The sequence below is a fragment of the Camellia sinensis genome, chromosome 14 (genome assembly GCF_055761805.1).
Source record: "Camellia sinensis isolate YWXY chromosome 14, ASM5576180v1, whole genome shotgun sequence".
In the NCBI taxonomy this organism is placed as follows: Eukaryota; Viridiplantae; Streptophyta; class Magnoliopsida; order Ericales; family Theaceae; genus Camellia; species Camellia sinensis.
In genome coordinates this window covers 131,833,485-131,854,206 of record NC_138974.1, presented here as the reverse complement: position 1 = coordinate 131,854,206, position 20,722 = coordinate 131,833,485, and the positions used below count along the sequence as shown (strand labels likewise).

Sequence of the window (20,722 nt, the reverse complement as noted above, 5' to 3'; positions counted from 1 at the left end):
GTATGTTATCATCAATTGACTATACTTTCGATAACACATCCAATATTATCAAAATAAAAAATTCCTGGTCCATAATTTACTTCCACATTTCAAATTTTGTTATATTCTACTTTCACATTAGAAATTGTAGGGCTTTTATGTATTTTAGTTTTACGTCAACTTATTTGCTTACACAGTCTCAAAATTAATATGCTTCCTAAATTGCCCAAACAAGTACATCTTTATTAAAGTAGTATTGCACCATCAGCACTTAATGGCACAATAAAATGATAAACTACTCAGAAAATTTGATATCCCAAAAAACAAACCCCAAATTTAGAATGATTGAAGACCTAATCAACATACTTTGAATCCTTCATCGACCACAACACAAGCTTCAGCTCTTGAATAAAAAAGGTAACAATTTGTTGTGAGTAAGCAGGCAAAAGTACCAGTTACCCTTTGGACATGGCAAATTTGTTTACATTCTTATTTTATGAGAACAGAGAACATAAGGGTTCAATTTCTTCACAAGATCATCCAACATAGAAAGCTTGACATAAATATAATTACGAGATACTTGAATATTTACAGATGTGAATATGTTTTGTTACACTTTTTGGTGGTTAAAACAGTTGCAAATTGTCAAATGTGAGTAACAAATAATCATATTTACAACATAATATTCTCCTCCTATTTGGAAGAGAACCAAATGATACACACAAAGGGGAACAGTATTGTATACAACAATGAAGAAGTTAGGGTATCCAAACCCTCTCCTAAAAAGCTTCTTCAGGCTTTAGGAAGTTGTGATATTCCAACTGAGTCATCTCTCCACCACTCACTGGATCAAACTGGCAACGATAGAAGCTGCATAAATGCAAATCAGTTATTTTACTACTGTGTGTGTGTGTGTGTGAGAGAGAGAGAGTGTGTGTTTACAAAAATTGTGGACGGTATGAAAATATCTTCTGTCAAGAAGGAAGATTCAAAACGTACCCTTTCTTGTTTGCACTATATCAAATCATATTACATTTATCGATAACTAATACCTATTCTGAAGCAGACGTAAACATTTTCTGTATGTTTTTTAGGCAGCACTTAAATGAGAGGTTGGTTCGCAAAATCAAAGCAAACTAGAAATAACAGGATACATTAAATTACTAAATCATTATGTATAAATTAAATCAATGATATCTTGTTAGTTGTACACACCTTCCATCTAAGCCAAGAATTACAACAGTATTCTTTTGGTGACCAAATGCAACAATGTATTGAGAACCTTCAAGCAAACGAAACTGAGCAACAGACCACTCTGAGCTGAAATACTTGGGCAATACTCCTGCAAAATGAGTAGCAACTTAGATCCTAAAATCAATGAAACAAAATTTATCTTTAAATGTTACCCTCCAGCATCCGGTAATAATTAATCAAATCACAGAAAACAGAAAACACAGAAATACCAAAAGCATTTTAAATAACATAGCGGATTAAAAATCATACCGAGAACAAAAGAACAGAATTGTAATCTCTATTCACAAAATACACCATTTGTCAAATATCCATAACATCTGCATGGTAATCAGAGCATTTTGGAGCAAAAGAAATGGTTCCTGTGAAATCTACCAATTTATGTAGTCTTGAGTTCTTTGAGAATCAAGAAGTTGATGCATTGTCAATAATAAAGACAACATTGATCCTTTGAAGAGTCTAGAATTGTTCATACATATATATTTGTGAACTGAGAAAGGAACCATTATGAGGAACTAGTCACTTGGTTTATTCCTAGTCCACCAATGAGTTTTTACCCCCAAATGACTTTCTGAAGCTTCATTGAACTCATTAAAGGGTAAAGCTATAAATTTGTCCGGCATGTTTCAGAAATTAAAGGACAAGGTAACCATGGAAATTGAAGTTATGTAATGGACTACACAAAACCTACATATCATCTTTTGGCATAGTTTCAGGACTTCTCCTTCGGAAAAATAAAATAAAATCCGCCTTCTCTGAAAAGAAACGATTTCATTATGTTAATGGCATCTAAGCTGAAAAGTTTCCATCTCCAGGGCACTTGATGTGATCCTATTTTGTTGCTTGCTTGTCTAATGCACAACATTGTTTTTAGAATTTCATTTAATGGTATTGATCCAAATTCTCACCATTTTAGTGACAGCAGTTTGTGCAAATTGCAAACATAAACTGCATTCAAATGCCCATGCGCCCCTTAGTTATTTAAGGAAGAACATCAATGTGCCAGAAAAGAACTAAATTTTTTTTTTTTTTAAAAAAAAGGCAAGTTTACAAGTGATTTGAGGAAGGCATCTTATTACCTTTTATAAAAGAGAGTGATGAAGTGGGTGATGAAACAGCATGATTGGGATCAGATGCACCATGTGACTTATCACTTCCCAGGTTTCCCAAATTAGCCTTTAGACCAAAAACATGGACAGTGCCCTTGTCGCTTGAGACTGCCAGCCACTGGGCAGTTGAAGAGAATGCCAGACTATATATTTCTGCTCTATCTGCAACCCTCCTAACCTGCATTATATATCTCATTTAGTTTATCAACAATTTCTAAAACTGTTGAAAGTCAAGTGACCAAACTTATATCAGACTTGGGAAGAATAAATGATAATTTGGTTTGTCAAGGAAGAAGTAGAGCAACTCCACTTTTCAAGAAACAAAGGTAAGCATTCCATCCACATTTGAAAAACACAAATAATGCACAGCTTCCCCATATAGTCTGTTCTACAGGGATCCCTACGGAAGCCCATAATCTAATTAGAAATTAATGGAGATAAATGTCTTCAACAATACAAGGCCCTTAGTGCAGGGACTATGGATTGCATTCAATTAATATAATTCTATCAGATGATATCTTTTCCTAATCAGGAAGCTGATTACTCATTACAATACAATGCACCAAATTTAATTCTCTATATAAAAGGGTGTTTACTTTTCAACGGATTTCAATTATACGCAAAGGTATATTTAATTAATTTGAAATCCGCGAACATTGTTGCCTATAAAAATGGTAAGGGGGGAGCAGGCACTAGTATTACCCCGCTCCCTTTCCTACTTCCCTTCCCTTCCCTTGCTATATTTTATTATATTTATTAATAAAATGAGTATTCCATTAAAGCAAGGGAGGAGGTTCTGCTTTACCCTTTGGGAAGATTTTTGTTTTAAACAAAACATATTCAGTACGGAAGTGAAATATTGTGTTATTGGAGCAGAGAAGAGTCCATCTACCCTGAGAGACCATTATCAAAGGTTCATCTCCTTCACGAATGTGAAGAGACCTGGTGCTGTGAAAGATTTCCTTGGTTCTCAAACAGTGCATTTAACTAATGCCACCGGTTCAGATCTACAGAACAAGGTGTATTGTTCTAAAGAAGGTTATGTTATCTTTGAGCTTGGTGAGCCTGTAGCCCCTGGTCAGCATAAGAGGAAGAGGATCCAACTATGTGAAGAAGACCCTGAGAGTGCTAAGATTGAGGATCCGAACATGTATAACAGATACGTATGTTTACAGAAGAGAAAGGCCTTCATAGAAAATTATGCTGACGTGCACCCCCGTCATCCATGGTAGAATATTCTTATGGAATATATATCAGGATCTCCTGATCATAGATCTATCTACTGGATCTACGGTCCAGATGGTGGAGAAGGTAAAACGGAATTCTCTAAGCTATTGGAGGCAAAATATAATTATTTTGTTGTGAAGCCTACCAAGATTGAAAACATGATGTATTATTACATAGATGATAATACTACGAAGCATGTGTGTGTTGATATTCCTAGAAGAGTTCAGCAGAGTCACTATGACGCCATATATGATTTCATAGAGAGTGTTAAGGACAGAATGATTCAGAGCACCAAATACAGACCTGTGAAGTATAGAGAATTAAATTTGGTGCATTGTATTGTAATGAGTAATCAGCTTCCTGATTACGAAAAGATATCATCTGATAGAGTTATATTAATTGAATGTAATCCATTGTCATAGGCTACGTTGTTTCTTCAGGCCGTCAGGCATGTGTCATCCTTGCGCTTGGCGTTATGTTAACCCAGCCCAAGTTGTAAGATTTTAATATTATTAATAAAAGGGTGTTTACTTTTCAACGGATTTCAATTATACGCTAAGGTATATTTAATTAATTTGAAATCCGCGAACATTGTTGCCCATAAAAATGGTAAGGGGGGAGCAGGCACTAGTATTACCCCGCTCCCTTTCCTACTTCCCTTCCCTTGCTATATTTTATTAAATTTATTAATAAAATGAGTATTCCATTAAATATGATTGTAATAAAATATTTTGATTACATCATCCAGTGGCTATAAGATTTTGATATGAACTTATTTATAATTATAAGAACAAATTTATGACGATATAATGAAAAATTAAGTGAGAGAGCTTACCAAAAAGAGTGAGATCTCCATCTTCTAGCGCTGGAATTTGGCCAAAGGGCTACACACACGTGACAAAAATCAAGAGACTAAATCCAAGTGTGAATTGAATTATTCAAAAATTCATATAAACGATACTGAGTTATTAAAAAAAATTAAAAAAAAAAAAAAAAAACAACAACAACCACCACCACAACAATAATGTTGAATGTCATATATGTATGGATCTCTCTTGCCAAGAAATTCATTTCATTCTAGTTGGGTCTCAATTTGATAGTTTAAGTTATTTATCACATAGACTTCTGTGAAGAACATGTAAAGAAATTAAAAAAAACTTTAAAATAAAATAAAATGGATCCTATAAACTTTAATCACATAATTTTATTAAATTTGCCTTTAAAAAAAAAAAGAGAGATACTATTTTCAAAACAATATTTGTCCTAAATTTTTTTTATATTGATGAAATCATATAATTATAATTAATAGATTAATTATTATTTTTTAAATAATAAATGATCTATAGACGAAAGTTTACAAAAATGAATAGTTGAGATGAAATGAATAGTTGAGATATAAAATAAGACACACAATCAGACTTACAAGTTTAGACCAAAATTTGAATACTTAAAATATGGAGGCTTGAATTAGACACACATTCTTGTTAAGGAATGCAGGTTGCTTGTGTTCACCGGCACCCATGTTAACTAGGATGAGCTCGAAATCTACGCCCTTTTCATAGAGACATGCCATCACCCTTCTAGTGCATGTCGACGCTGGTATTCCATATAACTTCATCCCCATTTTCACGCACAAATCGAAAGAGTGATTGAGAAGTTGTTTGATCACTTGATGAATGTTTCGATCAAGAGGAAGATGACTTGCAAATATAGAGAGATTCTATGGTATATAAATTTCAGTTTTCTTGTTTCCCGGTTATCTTGCCATCTGTCTGGAATTAATACTCTCTCTCTCTCTCTCTCCCCATTGAAACGGACAACTCTAAATCTGCACTTTAAAATTTAAATATAGTAAAATCTTGAACGTATAGCTTTTATATTGCATTAATTAAGAAAGTGGAATAAAATGGTTTAACACATCTAAAGTCACAAATATCATTTTTCTTTTATAGATTATAATACTACAGTCCACAAATTGTGGTTTCAATCTTTTTTTATTTTTTTATTTTTTTTATTTTACAATTTGGTATGTTATCATCAATTGACTATACTTTCGATAACACATCCAATATTATCAAAATAAAAAATTCCTGGTCCATAATTTACTTCCACATTTCAAATTTTGTTATATTCTACTTTCACATTAGAAATTGTAGGGCTTTTATGTATTTTAGTTTTACGTCAACTTATTTGCTTACACAGTCTCAAAATTAATATGCTTCCTAAATTGCCCAAACAAGTACATCTTTATTAAAGTAGTATTGCACCATCAGCACTTAATGGCACAATAAAATGATAAACTACTCAGAAAATTTGATATCCCAAAAAACAAACCCCAAATTTAGAATGATTGAAGACCTAATCAACATACTTTGAATCCTTCATCGACCACAACACAAGCTTCAACTCTTGAATAAAAAAGGTAACAATTTGTTGTGTGTAAGCAGGCAAAAGTACCAGTTACCCTTTGGACATGGTAAATTTGTTTACATTCTTATTTTATGAGAACAGAGAACAGAAGGGTTCAATTCCTTCACAAGATCATCCAACATAGAAAGCTTGACATAAATATAATTACGAGATACTTGAATATTTACAGATGTGAATATGTTTTGTTACACTTTTTGGTGGTTAAAACAGTTGCAAATTGTCAAATGTGAGTAACAAATAATCATACTTACAACATAATATTCTCCTCCTATTTGCAAGAGAACCAAATGATACACACAAAGGGGAACAGTATTGTATACAACAATGAAGAAGTTAAGGTATTCAAACCGTCTCCTAAAAAGCTTCTTCAGGCTTTAGGAAGTTGTGATATTCCAACTGAGTCATCTCTCCACCACTCACTGGATCAAACTGGCAACGATAGAAGCTGCATAAATGCAAATCAGTTATTTTACTACTCTGTGTGTGTGTGAGAGAGAGAGAGAAAGAGAGAGAGAGAGATAGTGTTTACAAAAATTGTGGACGGTATGAAAATATCTTCTCTCAAGAAGGAAGATTCAAAACGTACCCTTTCTTGTTTGCACTATATCATATCATATTACATTTATCGATAACTAATACCTATTCTGAAGCAGACGTAAACATTTTCTGTATGTTTTTTAGGCAGCACTTAAATGAGAGGTTGGTTCGCAAAATCAAAACAAACTAGAAATAACAGGATACATTAAATTACTAAATCATTATGTATAAATTAAAACAATGATATCTTGTTAGTTGTACACACCTTCCATCTAAGCCAAGAATTACAACAGTATTCTTTTGGTGACCAAATGCAACAATGTATTGAGAACCTTCAAGCAAACGAAACTGAGCAACAGACCGCTCTGAGCTGAAATACTTGGGCAATACTCCTACAAAATGAGTAAGCAACTTAGATCCTAAAATCAATGAAACAAAGTTTATCTTTAAATGTAACCCTCCAGCATCCAGTAATAATTAATCAAACCACAGAAAACAGAAAACACAGAAATACCAAAAGCATTTTAAATAACATAGCGGATTAAAAATCATACCGAGAACAAAAGAACAGAATTGTAATCTCTATTCACAAAATACACCATTTGTCAAATATCCATAACATCTGCATGGTAATCAGAGTATTTTGGAGCAAAAGAAATGGTTCCTGTGAAATCTACCAATTTATGTAGTCTTGAGTTCTTTGAGAATCAAGAAGTTGATGCATTGTCAATAATAAAGACAACATTGATCCTTTGAAGAGTCTAGAATTGTTCATACATATATATTTGTGAACTGAGAAAGGAACCATTATGAGGAACTAGTCACTTGGTTTGTTCCTAGTCCACCAATGAGTTTTTACCCCCCAAATGACTTTCTGAAGCTTCATTGAACTCATTAAAGGGTAAAGCTATAAATTTTGTCCAGCATGTTTCAGAAATTAAAGGACAAGGTAACCATGGAAATTGAAGTTATGTAATGGACTACACAAAACCTTCATATCATCTTTTGGCATAGTTTCAGGACTTTTCCTTTGGAAAAATAAAATGAAATCCGCCTTCTCTGAAAAGAAACAATTTCATTATGTTAATGGCATCTAAGCTGAAAAGTTTCCTTCTCCAGGGCACTTGATGTGATCCTATTTTGTTGCTTGCTTGTCTAATACACAAGATTGTTTTTAGAATTTCATTTAATGGTATTGATCCAAATTCTCTCCATTTTAGTGACAGCAGTTTGTGCAAATTGCAAACATAAACTGCATTCAAATGCCCATGCGCTCCTTAGTTATTTAAGGAAGAACATCAATGTGCGAGAAAAGAACTACATTTTTTTTTTTTAAAAAAAAAGGCAAGTTTACAAGTGATTTGAGGAAGGCATCTTATTACCTTTTATAAAGGAGAGTGATGAAGTGGGTGATGAAACAGCATGATTGGGATCAGATGCACCATGTGACTTGTCACTTCCCAGGTTTCCCAAATTAGCCTTTAGACCAAAAACATGGACAGTGCCCTTGTCGCTTGAGACTGCCAGCCACTGGGCAGTTGAAGAGAATGCCAGACTATATATTTCTGCTCTATCTGCACCCCTCCTAACCTGCATTATATATCTCATTTAGTTTATCAACAATTTCTAAAACTGTTGAAAGACAAGTGACCAACCTTATATCAGACTTGGGAAGAATAAATGATAATTTGGTTTGTCAATGAAGAAGCAGAGCAACTCCACTTTTCAAGAAACAAAGGTAAGCATTCCATCCACATTTGAAAAACACAAACAATGCACAGCTTCCCCATATAGTCTGTTCTACAAGGATCCCTACGGAAGCCCATAATCTAATTAGAAATTAATGGAGATAAATGTCTTCAACAATACAAGGCCCTTAATGCAGGTGAAGTAACAACTCAGACTCCTAGTTCATAAAAAATGACAGGCTACTCTGATATACCAATTCATTGTTGCTCTAAGGTGCTTTTAGTCAGGAACAAACCTAGCACAATGAATGCAAGTAATGAGGGTGGTTGTACATGCATTCACCAATAAGCTATCAAACTAAGCACTTACTCAACGAACACTTCCGGGAGGGAATTACTGCGATTGAATTAAGAACATGTCAAACAAGTGTACTAGATTGAATTTCTAGTACACAATGCAAAGTAGCAATAAAGATCTCTCAAGAAAGGAGGTGTCCTAAACTCAAATTGATTGGTTGGAATATGAACTTAATTTAACCTTGTTAAACACAAAATTACCACTTGATTTTTATTTTTTTTTGAATCATGCCACCTATTGTTGCATTGCAGTATACTTGTTTCTTCCCAATTAAGCCAATGCTAGCAGATGAACTGAGAATACCTTGATGACAACTTCAAACAATGCTGCCGTTTGGCAGAGGAACAAGTTCAGCTTTTATAAATAACATAGCTAAATATGCTTCAAAATGGGTTCAGGTAATCAAAGAAAACCCACAAGAAAGAGAATAAAAAATGAAACTTATCAACCAATTGTACTAAAGAGAGAAACAACAATTAAGCAATACTTCAATTCAATTACGAACTCAACCAAGAAAGCAAAAGAAATCAAACCCAGCATACCTCTTGCAGCAGCGAACCATCAAACGTATTGAAAATCCTCACAAGAGTCCCCTTAGTGCTGCAAGTCGCAAGCAAATGACCGTCCGGTGTGAGTGCAAAGCAAGCAATCCTCGAATCGTGAGCCATGATAAACTTGGTCCGCTTCGACGCGTAATGCTCAACCCTAACTTGCCCCTTCTGCAACCCCGGACAAACCAACACAAGCGATCCACCGGCCTGCGAAACTGCACAAAGCCCCTTCGGATTCGCAATCGTCTCAATCTGGTGCAAAAGCTTCAAATCCGAAAAATTGTAAACGAAGATCTTCTGCTCCAGCACAACCGCAATTCGGTCACGCCGGAGCCGAACACCGCGAACCTCCGCTCGGAACGACAATTCGCCGATGCACCGACTCTGATGATCGTCCCAAATCATCACCTTGTTGAGAGGGTACTGAGGATCAGGGCCTCCCCCGACTATAGCAAGTATATTGCATCGGAAGAGCATCTCAACAGTGCCGATACCTCCGTGATGGAAATCGCGGCGAAAGATTTCTCGAAACGGGTCGCAATTGTAAATCTTGAAGCCACGATCGGTGCCTGTGGCGAAGCAACCGTAATCTTGATTGAAAGAGACATAGAGAAGAGTTGGAGCAAAAAGCGAGGGTCGATTGGGGAAATTAGAGTTAGGGTTTTGGAGGAGAGTGGATTGATTAAAAAGAGGTCCATCGTCTTCGTCTTCGGTGGTGCCCATCGGAGGAGGAGGGAGATTGGTTGGGATGTGAGAGTAATCGGTGTGATCGGGTTGAGGAAGAGAGTGGAGGTTGGAGCTAGGGTTAGGGTTTGGCCAAGAAGAAGACGAGAAGGCAGAGAGAGTGGCCATGGAAGCAAGGAAGGAAGGAAGGAAGGAATTGGGTAATTTTCTCAAAAAGTTGGATGGATTTGATTTGCGTTCTTAGATAAATTTTTTTAAAAAAATTGGTGAAGGAGTTTAAAATTTTTTTAGTTGTATATTTTAAAAACAACAATGTTAAAGGGTCATAATTTTTGTGATCATAATGACTTAAAATTGTCAAAACGACGTGAATTTAGAATGATTTATTTTATTATAATTGAGTAGATATATATAAAAAATAATAATTGAAAAAATAAGAAGAGAGAAAAAAATTAGTTAATTAATGTGTAATAGCGAAAAAAATTAATTTTAATTTTTTTAAAAAAATTTATTTCTAAACATAATTTTAAAAATTTTTCTCTAAAAGTATGTTTTAAAACACAAACTAAACCCACTTTGGTGTTACCACGATTCGAATTTTGAGTATCATTGTTACAATCATGCTAGAGATTATTAATTTGGTGGCTCTAAACCCACCATTAATGAGGTAAAAAAGCAAAAAAAAAAAAAAAAAAAACACACACACACACAGACACAACACATACTGTGATCATTAGTGGTAGCTCTAATTAGAGCTCCCACTTATTTTCCTTATTGTTGTGTTATAGTCTGTGCGATAAGACTTGAAAATTAGAATGCAGCGATGGTGAAGGAATCTGGATCCTCGGCCGCCATACCTTGCAACCCTTCCTACAGCGTCCCAAAACGATGTCGTTTTGGGGATAATTTTCCAAAAAATAAAAATAAATAAAAAAAAATGAAAGAACACAGAACGAGCAAAACAGAACAGACTAGAGAAAGAGAAAGAGGGAAAGAAGAACATGGCACCGGCAGCCCACAACCACCACACCCTCCGGAATCCCTTCACCTACCGGCGCCACTCTTCGATCACCGGTAAGATTTCTCATTCCTATTCACCTTCCACTTCCATCCTTATATATATATATATATATATATATCTTTATATCTATACAAATCTACAATATATAAATCATGGGCTAAAAATCAAAGTTCATCACCAAAAAATCAAAACCTTGAATTCTCTCTCAAGCCTCTCTCTTTTCGACCACCACAGCATCGCCGTCTCAAACTCACCTCACCTCCTTCATCTTTCTCCTCTTCTTCTTCTTCTTCTTCTTCCGATTGAGATGATGGCTCGTCGTTGCTGGCAAGATCAAGATCGCGCGTGAGAGAAAGAGAGAGAGATAAGGGGTCTCGCGGCTATGGTTGCTCGTCCTCGTTGATACTTTCTTTCTTCTCCTCTCTAGGTCTTGTTTTTGCTCGTTCTGTGTTCTCTTTTTTCTTTTTTGGAAAATTGGGCGGCCAAGGATCCGGACTCATGGTGAAGTGCCATTGACGTTGTATCAAAGCATGACTTTTGATACAAGATGACAATAATGATGAGATATTCGTTATCAAAGCATGACTTGATACACTAAACAAAAAAAAAAAAAAAGCATGACTTGATACAAGATGACAATAATGATGAGATATTCTTTAATGACAAAGGCACAAGTCTTAAATTTTTTATTAAATAAATAATTAAATATTTTAATTATTTATTTAATAAAAAAATTAGCCTATCACTCGTGCTATGCACAGGATAATTATAGATATTTCTATTTGTTTTAGATTTTTTTAATATATAAATTATGTTTTTTAAGATTTTTTTATAAAAATAATTTAACAATCTTATCACTAACTATAGTGTATGAAAGAAGTTGAAAAGGGTACTACAGTAATTATATACAGATTATATCTATAATTATTTGTATGAGGGAATTTTAAATGCTGATCAGGGGATTTTGACCAAATCAATAATTGCAGACATGTGGAAAGACATGTGGATTGAAAAAAGTTAATAAATGCTAATCAGGAGATTTTGACCAAATCAATAAATGCTGAGTTTTTTTTTTAAAAAAATAAAAAATTTAGAAAATTCAAATTGGGATACTCAAACTCCTACAGGCCTTGGGGGATAAAAATCCCATTTTACTTAATATATAGTATATATATAGACTAGCCTATCACATATAGCAATCTTAGTCTTTCCCTATTTGGTTGTTGTATCCGGACTTAGGTTCCGTGGAGCTTGTGGTTGTTTATATCTTGTTGTCATCCTTTAATTCCTTAATTTTGAGTTATAAGATGTATTGGACAGGTTTGTTACAAGTTGGGTGTGATTGGGAGCAAATGGTTGCTGCCTAGAATTTTGGTTCTTCACTCGAACGAGCCTTTTGTCGCTCGAGCGAGATCTGTGTTTTAGATCCTTCGCTCAAGCAAGGGTTCCTTCGCTCAAGCGAGAGTTGAGTTTTGTATCTGGTGGCTCGAGCGAGAAGTCCTTCGCTCGAGCTTGCGTCTGCGTCTGGTTCTGGACCTGAAGGTTGCAATTCTTCGCTCGAGCGAGCGAGGACTATGTTTTGGGTTTCTTCGCTCGAGCGAGCATTCTGTCGCTCGAGCGTGCTTCTGGGTTGCAGACCTGAAGCTTCGCATTCTTGGCTCGAGCGAGGTTTTCTACACTCGAGCGAGAGTTCTTTGTGTCTGGTCGCTCGAGCGACCAATCCTTCACTCGAGCGAGCTTGTGTTATATCAGTAGGCAGCAGCGGGATTACACTTCACTTTTTCATCTCCTCTTTTGTCTAAACCCTAGATCCGGCTGCTCCTCTCTCTACACTTATCTTCTCTCTAGGGATTGATCTAGTTCTTGAGTGTTTCTACCTTAAGTTCTTTGTAAAAAAGATAGATGGTTGTGTGGGCTACATTTTAATCTGAAAAATCTCGGATTTGGAGCACTTCGAGTTTTGGTCATCTTCTCCATTTGAGCTCTTCATTTCGAGGTATGGATACCCTACTCCATCTTATGAGTTTTGTCATAAATTTTGGGCATTTTGATATGTTGGGGTTGTTGGGTAATTTTGAAAAGGTTAGGGTTTGATTTGTAATTTATAAAAAAGGGGGTTTTCAAAATGTTAAATTCTATGGGTGTTTGAGACCACCAAAAATGGAATTAATGTTGTTTTATTGTTGAATTTGAGCCTTTGGGTTGAAATGTGATAAAGGGGGAAGAATGCCCTAATTATGAACTAAATTAATTTGTATAATTAATATTGGGAAATTATGAGATTGAATGGTGTAGTTGAATAAATTAATCACTCACCTATGGAGTAAGTTGATATTATATCTATTTAATGCATTTACTTTCAGTTTAGAAGTAATTGCTTTGGGCTATCAGTGGAGGATAGTCTTGATTGTTGTAGACACTGTATGTTGATTAGGAAAAACTGAAACAAATCACATTGCATAAGTCATTGAATATGACGGTTGGAATAATACATTAAATTTGTGTATTGAGTGATCCCTATATATGATAATTGTTTATATACTTGGAATATATGTATTGTGTGGGAGAAGATAGGGGATGTACTCCATGGTTTGATGGAAGATAGGGGATGGACTCTCAAACCTGTTTGGAAAGAGATAGGGGATGAACTCCATTAATACAGCAAATATGTGTATTAAATTGAAATATTGATACAGCAAATATGTGTATCTATTGTGAAGTATGGAAGTGCTTTAATATGATGTTGATACAGCAAATATGTGTATCTATTGTGAAATATGGAAGTGTTAGTATATGAGTTATAGTCTTATTGAATTGTTTGGCCAGGTTCTGAGCCATGTATATAAAATGATTTGGATAAGTAAAGGAAAATGGAATGTAACATGGACATAAGTGTCATGGAACTGTATTGTGATATAATTGGTTTATAAGTGTTAACCATCTATCTAATGCTATTTTTTTAGTCATTGCTTATATTTGGTTTAATATATCTCTACTGGGCTGTGGCTCACCCTATATGGGACATCATTTCAGGTCCAGGTGATAGGCCACCTCCAAGAACATAGCTTGGAAGGTTTTGGGAGTTGAAGACTCTTTTTGTTGTTTTGTTATCTCTTGTTGTGTTACATGTAAATCCAGGCTAAGGGCTTAATATGATATGAGTTAGTACTCTCTTTTGTGTAACCAAGTGTTGGCTTGGAAAGTTGTAAGCCGTTGAGCATTTACTTTTGTTATCAACATGTAATACATTTGTAAGGACTACTCTGATGAATGGAAAAGTGTTTATTTCTCTTATATCAATGCATGTCAAGAATATGTGATTTTATATATTATTTTGAGGGCGTTACATCACATGTGCTATGCACGAGATAATTATAGATATTTATATTTGTTTTACATTTTTTTAATATACAAATTATTTTTTTTAGACTTTTTATAAAAATAATTTAACAATCTTATCACTAACCATAATGTATGGAAGAAATTGAAAATGGTGCTGTAATAATTATGCACAGGTTGTATCTGTAATTATTTGTATGAGGGGATTTTGACCAAAGCTCTCAAAAGGCATGTGAATTGGAAAAAGTTAATAAATGCTAATTAGGGGATTTTTACCAAATCAATAAATACTGAGTTTTTTTTTTTAAATCAAAAATTTAGAAAATTAAGATTGCGATATTGAAGCTCCCACAAGGAATGAGGGTTAGAAACCTTATTTTCCTTATATATAGACTAGCCTATCACTCGTGCTATGCACAGGGATAATTATAGATATTTATATTTGTTTTCACTACAACATTTTCTTAGTTTAGTGACATTTGAAAGTGCCACAAAACTATTCTTCTAATGACATTTTTTGGTCTTGTGGCATTTTGAACAAGTGCCACTTCTATCGGTGCCACGGTAGATAAGTGCCACGGTAGATACTTGCAAGTGCCACTGTACCATCATGGCTGAAAACTTTCAATGACATTTTAATGTCATGGTAGATATTATTTGTGGCACTATCAAGCACCATTAAAAAAAGAGTTAGTGACACTTGTAAGTGTCATTACACCATCAAGACTAAAACCTTTCAGTGACACTTTAATGTCATGGTAGGCACTATTCGTGACGTTATCAAGTGCCATTCATGACGATAATTCGTTGTAGAACAATTTGATCCGCTCTTGCGGAGACTCAAACCGCCAACCTTCCGCACCATAAACCTTATACACCACACTCTTCCCACTACACCTCTATAGTACCCACATGATTATATATGCAACATATATTATTTATATAGTACATACATCCATATTAACATAAAAGTATATGTATAAACAAAATTATTTTATTGAGCATAATTTATGTAAAATAAACTATTTACTACCAAAATAAAAAAAAGGACCACTTTTGGCGACTAAAAATATTTTTTAGTCGCCAATTCTATACTTTTGGCTACTAATTGTTTTTTAGTTGCTAAAAAACTTAACTTTTGTCGACCAAAATCGGATTTGGTCGCCGAAGATGCACTTTCAGCTACCAAAATTTTAGTCACCAAAAAATTTTATTCCCGCTTTAGGATTTTAGTTCTCCCACGCTAAAAATGACCACTTTTGGTGACTAAACTTATTTTTTAGTCGCCAATTGTAGACTTTTGGCTACTAAAATTTTTTTTGGCACAAAAAAGCTTTACTTTTGGTTACTAAAATTTTTTTAGTCGGTAAAACCCATATAATCAACGACCAAACTTATTTTTAGTCGCCAATTGTTGACTTTTGGCTACTAAAAATTTTTTAGTCACTAAAACCCATATAATCAGCGACCAAACTTAGTTTTAGTCGCCAATTTTAGACTTTTGGCTACTAAAATTGTTTAATCACCAAAAAGCTTTACTTTTGGCAACTAATGTTGTTTTGGTCGCTGAAAGCTATACTTTAGCGACCAAATTTTTTTGGTCAGGAAATTTAGTTGCCGAATATGCTTTTTCCTGTAGTGTATATTGAGTTTAATTCATTTATTTTTAATCATTTACTACATTTTAAAAATTTAGAAAATATATTGGCATTTTTTATTTTTTCAAAAATGAAGTTTTTGGCTTAGTGGCATTTCTCAAAATGCTATAAAATATTTGTTTATGACACTTTTCACCTAAGTGCCATAAAAAGTAATTTGCACCTACCTAGTGTCCTGACATTTTTTAAAAAATGCCATTGCAACTAAAGGTTAGTAGCATCTGTTGGTAAATGTCACGAACATAATTTTTTGTGTCATTATTTTATAAAATGTCATAAAATTGATGTGACATTTCTTTATTGAAATGCCACTAGAGCCTTATATGTTTTGTGGTTCTGTGGCATTTTTCTAAAACATTTAATGCCAATTTTTATTTTTGTGGCATTTTCTAAAAACATGCTACTAGTGTAGTGTCACTAAAGTGTAAATTTGTTGTAGTGACATTTTTGTTGTAGTGAAGTGACACTTTTTTAAATTGAAATGCCACTAGAGCCTTGTATGTTTGTGGCTCTATGACATTTTTCTAAAAAATGCCACCAAATATACTTTTTGTGACATTTTTTAAGAACATGCCACTAGTATGGTGTCACTAAAATATGTTTTTGTTGTAGTGTTGTGACACTTGCTCATTGAAATGTCCACTAGAGCCTTTTATGTTTGTCGTTTTGCGGCATTTTTCAAAAACGTGCCACTAAATATCATTTTTGTTGCATTTTTTAAAAATATGCCACCAGTGTAGTGCCACTAAAGCATGTTTTTGTTGTAGTTTTGTGACACTTGTTTATTGAAATGTCACTAGAGCCTCTATGTTTGTCGTTTTGTGGCATTTTTCAAAAACGTGTCACTAAATATCATTTTTTGTTGCATTTTCTAAAAATATGCCACTAGTGTAGTGCCACTAAAGTATGTTTTTGTTGTAGTGTTTAAATTTTTTTTAATATATAAATTATGTTTTTTAAGATTTTTTTAAAAATAATTTAACAATCTTATTGCTAACCATAGTGTATAGGAGAAATTAAAAAGGCTACTGCAGTAACTATGCACGGGTTGTATCTATAATTATTTGTATGAGAGGATTTTAAATGTTGATAAGGGATTTAACCAAATTAATAAATGCAGGCATGTGGAAGATATGTAGATTGAAAAAAATTAATAAATGCTGATGAGGAGATTTTGACCAAATCAATAAATGCTGAGGGTTTTTTTTTAAATAAAAAATTTAAAAAATTAAGATTGGGAAATTGGACCTCTCACAAAGCTTGGGGGGGTTAGATACCCCTTTTTTCCGTAATATATATTGGCCTATCACCCGTGCTATGTACGGGATAATTATATATATTTATATTTGTTTTAGATTTTTTTTAATATATAAATTATGTTTTTAAAGATTTTTTATAAAAATAATTTAACAATCTTATCACTAATCATAGTGTATGGGAGAAGTTAAAAATGGTACTACAATAACTATACACAGATTGTATCTATAATTATTTGTTTGAGGGGATTTTAAATACTGATGAGGGGATTTTGACCAAATCAATAAATGCAGGCATGTGGAAAGAAAAAAGTTAATAAATGTTAATCAGGGAATTTTGACCAAATCAATAAATGTTGAATTTTTTTTTAAATAAAAAATTTAGAAATTTCAGATTGGGATATTGAAGCTCCCATAGTCCTTGATAATAATCATACGTGTCGGACTTTTCAATAAATTTTTTTTATACTTGTTCTTAATGTATTAAAGTGTTATTATGAGGGATAATAATCATATGTGTTGAGACTTTTCAAAGAATTCATATGTGTTGGATTTCAAAGAATTTTTTTTATGCTTGTTCTTAATACATTAAAGTGTTATTATGAGGGTAAGACTTGGGAGTTGGGAGAAGTTAATAAATGTTAAGATTTTTAAAAAAAAAAATCAAAAAATCAAGAAATTTAGATTAGGAGATTAGAACTCCCACAAGGGTTGGGGTTAAAAACCCTCTTTTGCTTAATATATAGTATAGAAGTATAGATAGATAGATGTGTTGGACTTTTTAAGGAATGTTTTTTATGCTTGTTCTTAATGCATTAAAGTGTTATTATGAGGGTAAGACTTGGGAGTTGGGAGAAGTTAATAAATCCTTAGATTTTTTTTTAAAATAAAAAAATCAAGAATTTTAGATTGGAAGATTAGAACTCTCACAAGGCTTGGGGTTAAAAACCCCATTTTGTTTAATATATAGTATAAAAGTATAGATAGATAGATGTGTTGGACTTTTTAACAATTTTTTTTAGGCTTGTTTTTAATACATTAAAGTGTTATTATGAAAGTAAGGCTTGGGGTTGGAAGAAGTTAATAAATACTAAGTTTATTTATTTATTTTTTATTTTTAAAATCAATAAATTTATATTGGGATATTGAAACTCCCACAAGGCTTGGGGGTTAGAAACCTCTTTTTCTTTAATATATACTAGCATATCACCCGTGCTATGCAAGGTTTGTGTTTACAATTATCTATATATGTGAATTACGATTTTTAAATGTCTTTTTATTTTTATTTTTAAAATGCCTTTTTTTTTTCTTTTTTTTATATTATATTAAAGCTTAATATTTTGATAATAATCATATGTGTTAGACTTTTTAAGGAATTAAATGTTTTTTTTTATTTTATTATATTAAAGTTTAATATTTTGATAATAATCATATGTGTTGTACTTTTCAAATTTTTTAAAAAAAAAAAAAAAAACTTTAGCATTTATTAACTTCTCCTAGCCCTAAGTCTTACACTCATAATAACACTTTAATGCATTAAGAATAAGCATAAAAAAAATTCTTTAAAATCCAACACATACGAATTCCTTGAAAAGTCCTAACACATATGATTATTATACCTCATAATAACACTTTAATGCATTAAGAACAAGTATAAATTTTTTATTATTATATTATATTAAGATTTAATATTTTGATAATAATCATATGTGTTGCACTTTTCAAAAAATTTTTTTATGCTTGTTTTTAATACATTAAAGTGTTATTATGAGGTATAATAATCATATGTGTTAGGACTTTTCAAGGAATTCATATGTATTAGATTTTAAAGAATTTTTTTTTATACTTATTCTTAATGCATTAAAGTGTTATTATGAGGGTAAGACTTGGGGGTTGGGAGAAGTTAATAAATGCTAAGGTTTTTTTTTTTTAAATAAAAAATCAGGAAATTTAGATTGGGAGATTGGAGCTCCCACAAGGCTTGGGGTTAAAAATCCCATTTTGCTTAATATATAGTATAAACTAGCATATCACCTGTGCTATGTACGGGTTGTATTTACAATTATCAATGTATGTCAATTGTGATTTTAAAATGTATTCTTTTTTATTTCTTTTTATTTTTTATATTATATTAAAGTTTAATATTTTGATAATAATCATATGTGTTAGACTTTTCAAGAAATCAAATGTCTTCTTTTTTATATTATATTGAAGTTTAATATTTTGATAATAATCTTATGTGCTGGACTTTTTAAGAAATTATTTTTATGCTTGTTCTTAATGCATTAAAGTGTTATTATGAAAGATAATAATTATATACGTTGGGACTTTTCAAGGAATTCATATGTGTTGGATTTTTTAAGGAATTTTTTTATGCTTGTTCTTAATGCATTAAAGTGTTATTATGAGGGTAAGACTTGAGAGTTGGGAGAAGTTAATAAATGCTAAGGTTTTTCTTTTAAAAAAAAAATTTCAAAAAATCAAGAAATTTAGATTGGAATATTGGAGCTCCCACAAAACTTAGAGGTTAGAAACCCCTTTTTCTTTAATATAGATTTGATAATAATCATATGTGTTGGACTTTTTAAGGAATCAAATGTCTTCTTTTTTATATTATATTGAAGTTTAATATTTTGATAATAATCACATGTGTTGGACTTTTTAAGGAATTATTTTTATGCTTGTTCTTAATACATTAAAGTGTTATTATGAGGGATAATAATTATATGCGTTGGGACTTTTCAAGGAATTCATATGTGTTGGATTTTTCAAGAAATTTTTTTATACTTGCTCTTAATGCATTAAAGTGTTATTATGAGGGTAAGACTTGGGAGTTGGGAGAAGTTAATAAGTGCTCAGGTTTTTTTTTAAAAAAAAAACTAAAAAATCAAGAAATTTAGATTGAGATCTTGGAACTTCCACAAAACTTAGAGGTTAGAAACCCTTTTTTCCTTAATATAGATAGATAGATAGATAGATAGATTATTATTATTATCATTATTATTATTATTATTATTATTATTATTATTATTAATTGCTTGAATGGGAGCTATAGAGGATTTTTTTAATTATTTATAAAAAAAAAATTAAAAATTTTAGTTTGAGATATTGAAACTCCCACAAAACTTGTGGTTAGAAATTGCTTTTTACTTATATAATATATAGATAGATAGATAAATTTAATAAAAAATTATATTTCTTTTAAATATTTTTTCAATTTAAAAAATTATTTTTTTGTATTTTTTATAAAAATAATTTAACAATCTTATCACGAACCATAGTGTACGTGAGAAGTTGAAAAGGGTGTAGGAGTAGGTATGGAAGAAGTCAAAAAGACTTGTGGGTTGGAAAAGTCAATAAATACTAAGTTTTTTTTAAAAAAAAATTAAAAAATTAGAAAATTAAGATTGAAATATTAGAGCTCCCACAAGGTTTGTGGATTAGAAACCCCATTTTCCTTATATAATATTAGCATATCACCCGTGCTATGCACGGATTGTGTTTACAATTATCTATATATGTGAATTGCGATTTGTAAATGTCTTTTTTTTTTTAAATGTCTTCTTTTTTCTCATTTTTTTATAATATATTAAAGTTTAATATTTTGATAATAATCACATGTGTTAGACTTTTC

The 20,722-nt window shown here is 32.4% G+C and overlaps 2 protein-coding genes across 8 annotated transcripts; both read right to left on the bottom strand.

Annotated features, from left to right (window-relative positions):
- Window positions 1–525: 525 nt before the first annotated feature.
- On the bottom strand, window positions 526–5,190 carry LOC114320147 (autophagy-related protein 18a-like). 2 transcript variants are annotated; one of them, XM_082904220.1, is made up of 5 exons: window positions 5,044–5,183; window positions 4,402–4,450; window positions 2,310–2,517; window positions 1,195–1,321; window positions 526–849 (listed from the first exon to the last, which is right to left on the bottom strand). In XM_082904220.1, exons 2-5 carry the CDS (start codon window positions 4,420–4,422, stop codon window positions 759–761), a joined length of 447 nt encoding a protein of 148 aa, XP_082760346.1. In that variant the 5' UTR covers window positions 4,423–4,450; window positions 5,044–5,183; the 3' UTR covers window positions 526–758. The 2 variants fall into 2 exon arrangements, with proteins under 2 accessions (XP_082760346.1, XP_082760345.1); XM_082904219.1 differs by lacking the exon at window positions 4,402–4,450 and having other exon boundaries at window positions 1,195–1,261; window positions 5,044–5,190.
- Window positions 5,191–5,231: 41 nt separating this feature from the next.
- Window positions 5,232–10,086, bottom strand: LOC114269003 (autophagy-related protein 18a). Of its 6 annotated transcripts, XR_014350080.1 has the most exons (6): window positions 9,122–10,086; window positions 7,916–8,123; window positions 6,799–6,925; window positions 6,526–6,719; window positions 6,248–6,441; window positions 5,307–5,394 (listed from the first exon to the last, which is right to left on the bottom strand). XR_014350080.1 is itself a non-coding variant. In XM_082904217.1 (5 exons), the coding sequence occupies exons 1-4, from the start codon at window positions 9,980–9,982 to the stop codon at window positions 6,351–6,353; spliced, it is 1,287 nt and encodes a 428-aa protein (XP_082760343.1). In that variant the 5' UTR covers window positions 9,983–10,086; the 3' UTR covers window positions 5,307–5,394; window positions 6,345–6,350. The 6 variants fall into 6 exon arrangements, 3 of the variants coding, with proteins under 3 accessions (XP_082760341.1, XP_082760343.1, XP_082760342.1); XR_014350078.1 differs by lacking the exon at window positions 6,526–6,719; XM_082904217.1 differs by lacking the exon at window positions 6,526–6,719 and having other exon boundaries at window positions 6,345–6,441.
- Between the last annotated feature and the right edge of the window lie 10,636 nt (window positions 10,087–20,722).

Bases quoted from the DNA above. Each gene is read 5' to 3' on its own strand.
- LOC114320147 (XM_082904219.1), bottom strand. From the start codon at position 5,190: ATGGGGATGAAGTTATATGGAATACCAGCGTCGACATGCACTAGAAGG. The intron at 1,262-2,309 runs GTAATAAGATGC...GTTTGCTTGAAG, and splicing joins ATCACTCTCTTTTATAAAAG to GTTCTCAATACATTGTTGCA. The intron at 850-1,194 runs GTGTGTACAACT...GCATTTATGCAG, and splicing joins ATTCTTGGCTTAGATGGAAG to CTTCTATCGTTGCCAGTTTG.
- LOC114269003 (XM_082904215.1), bottom strand. From the start codon at position 9,982: ATGGCCACTCTCTCTGCCTTCTCGTCTTCTTCTTGGCCAAACCCTAAC. The intron at 6,926-7,915 runs GTAATAAGATGC...CTCATTTTGTAG, and splicing joins ATCACTCTCCTTTATAAAAG to GAGTATTGCCCAAGTATTTC. The intron at 5,395-6,798 runs GTGTGTACAACT...TTTAAAGTGCAG, and splicing joins ATTCTTGGCTTAGATGGAAG to ATTTAGAGTTGTCCGTTTCA.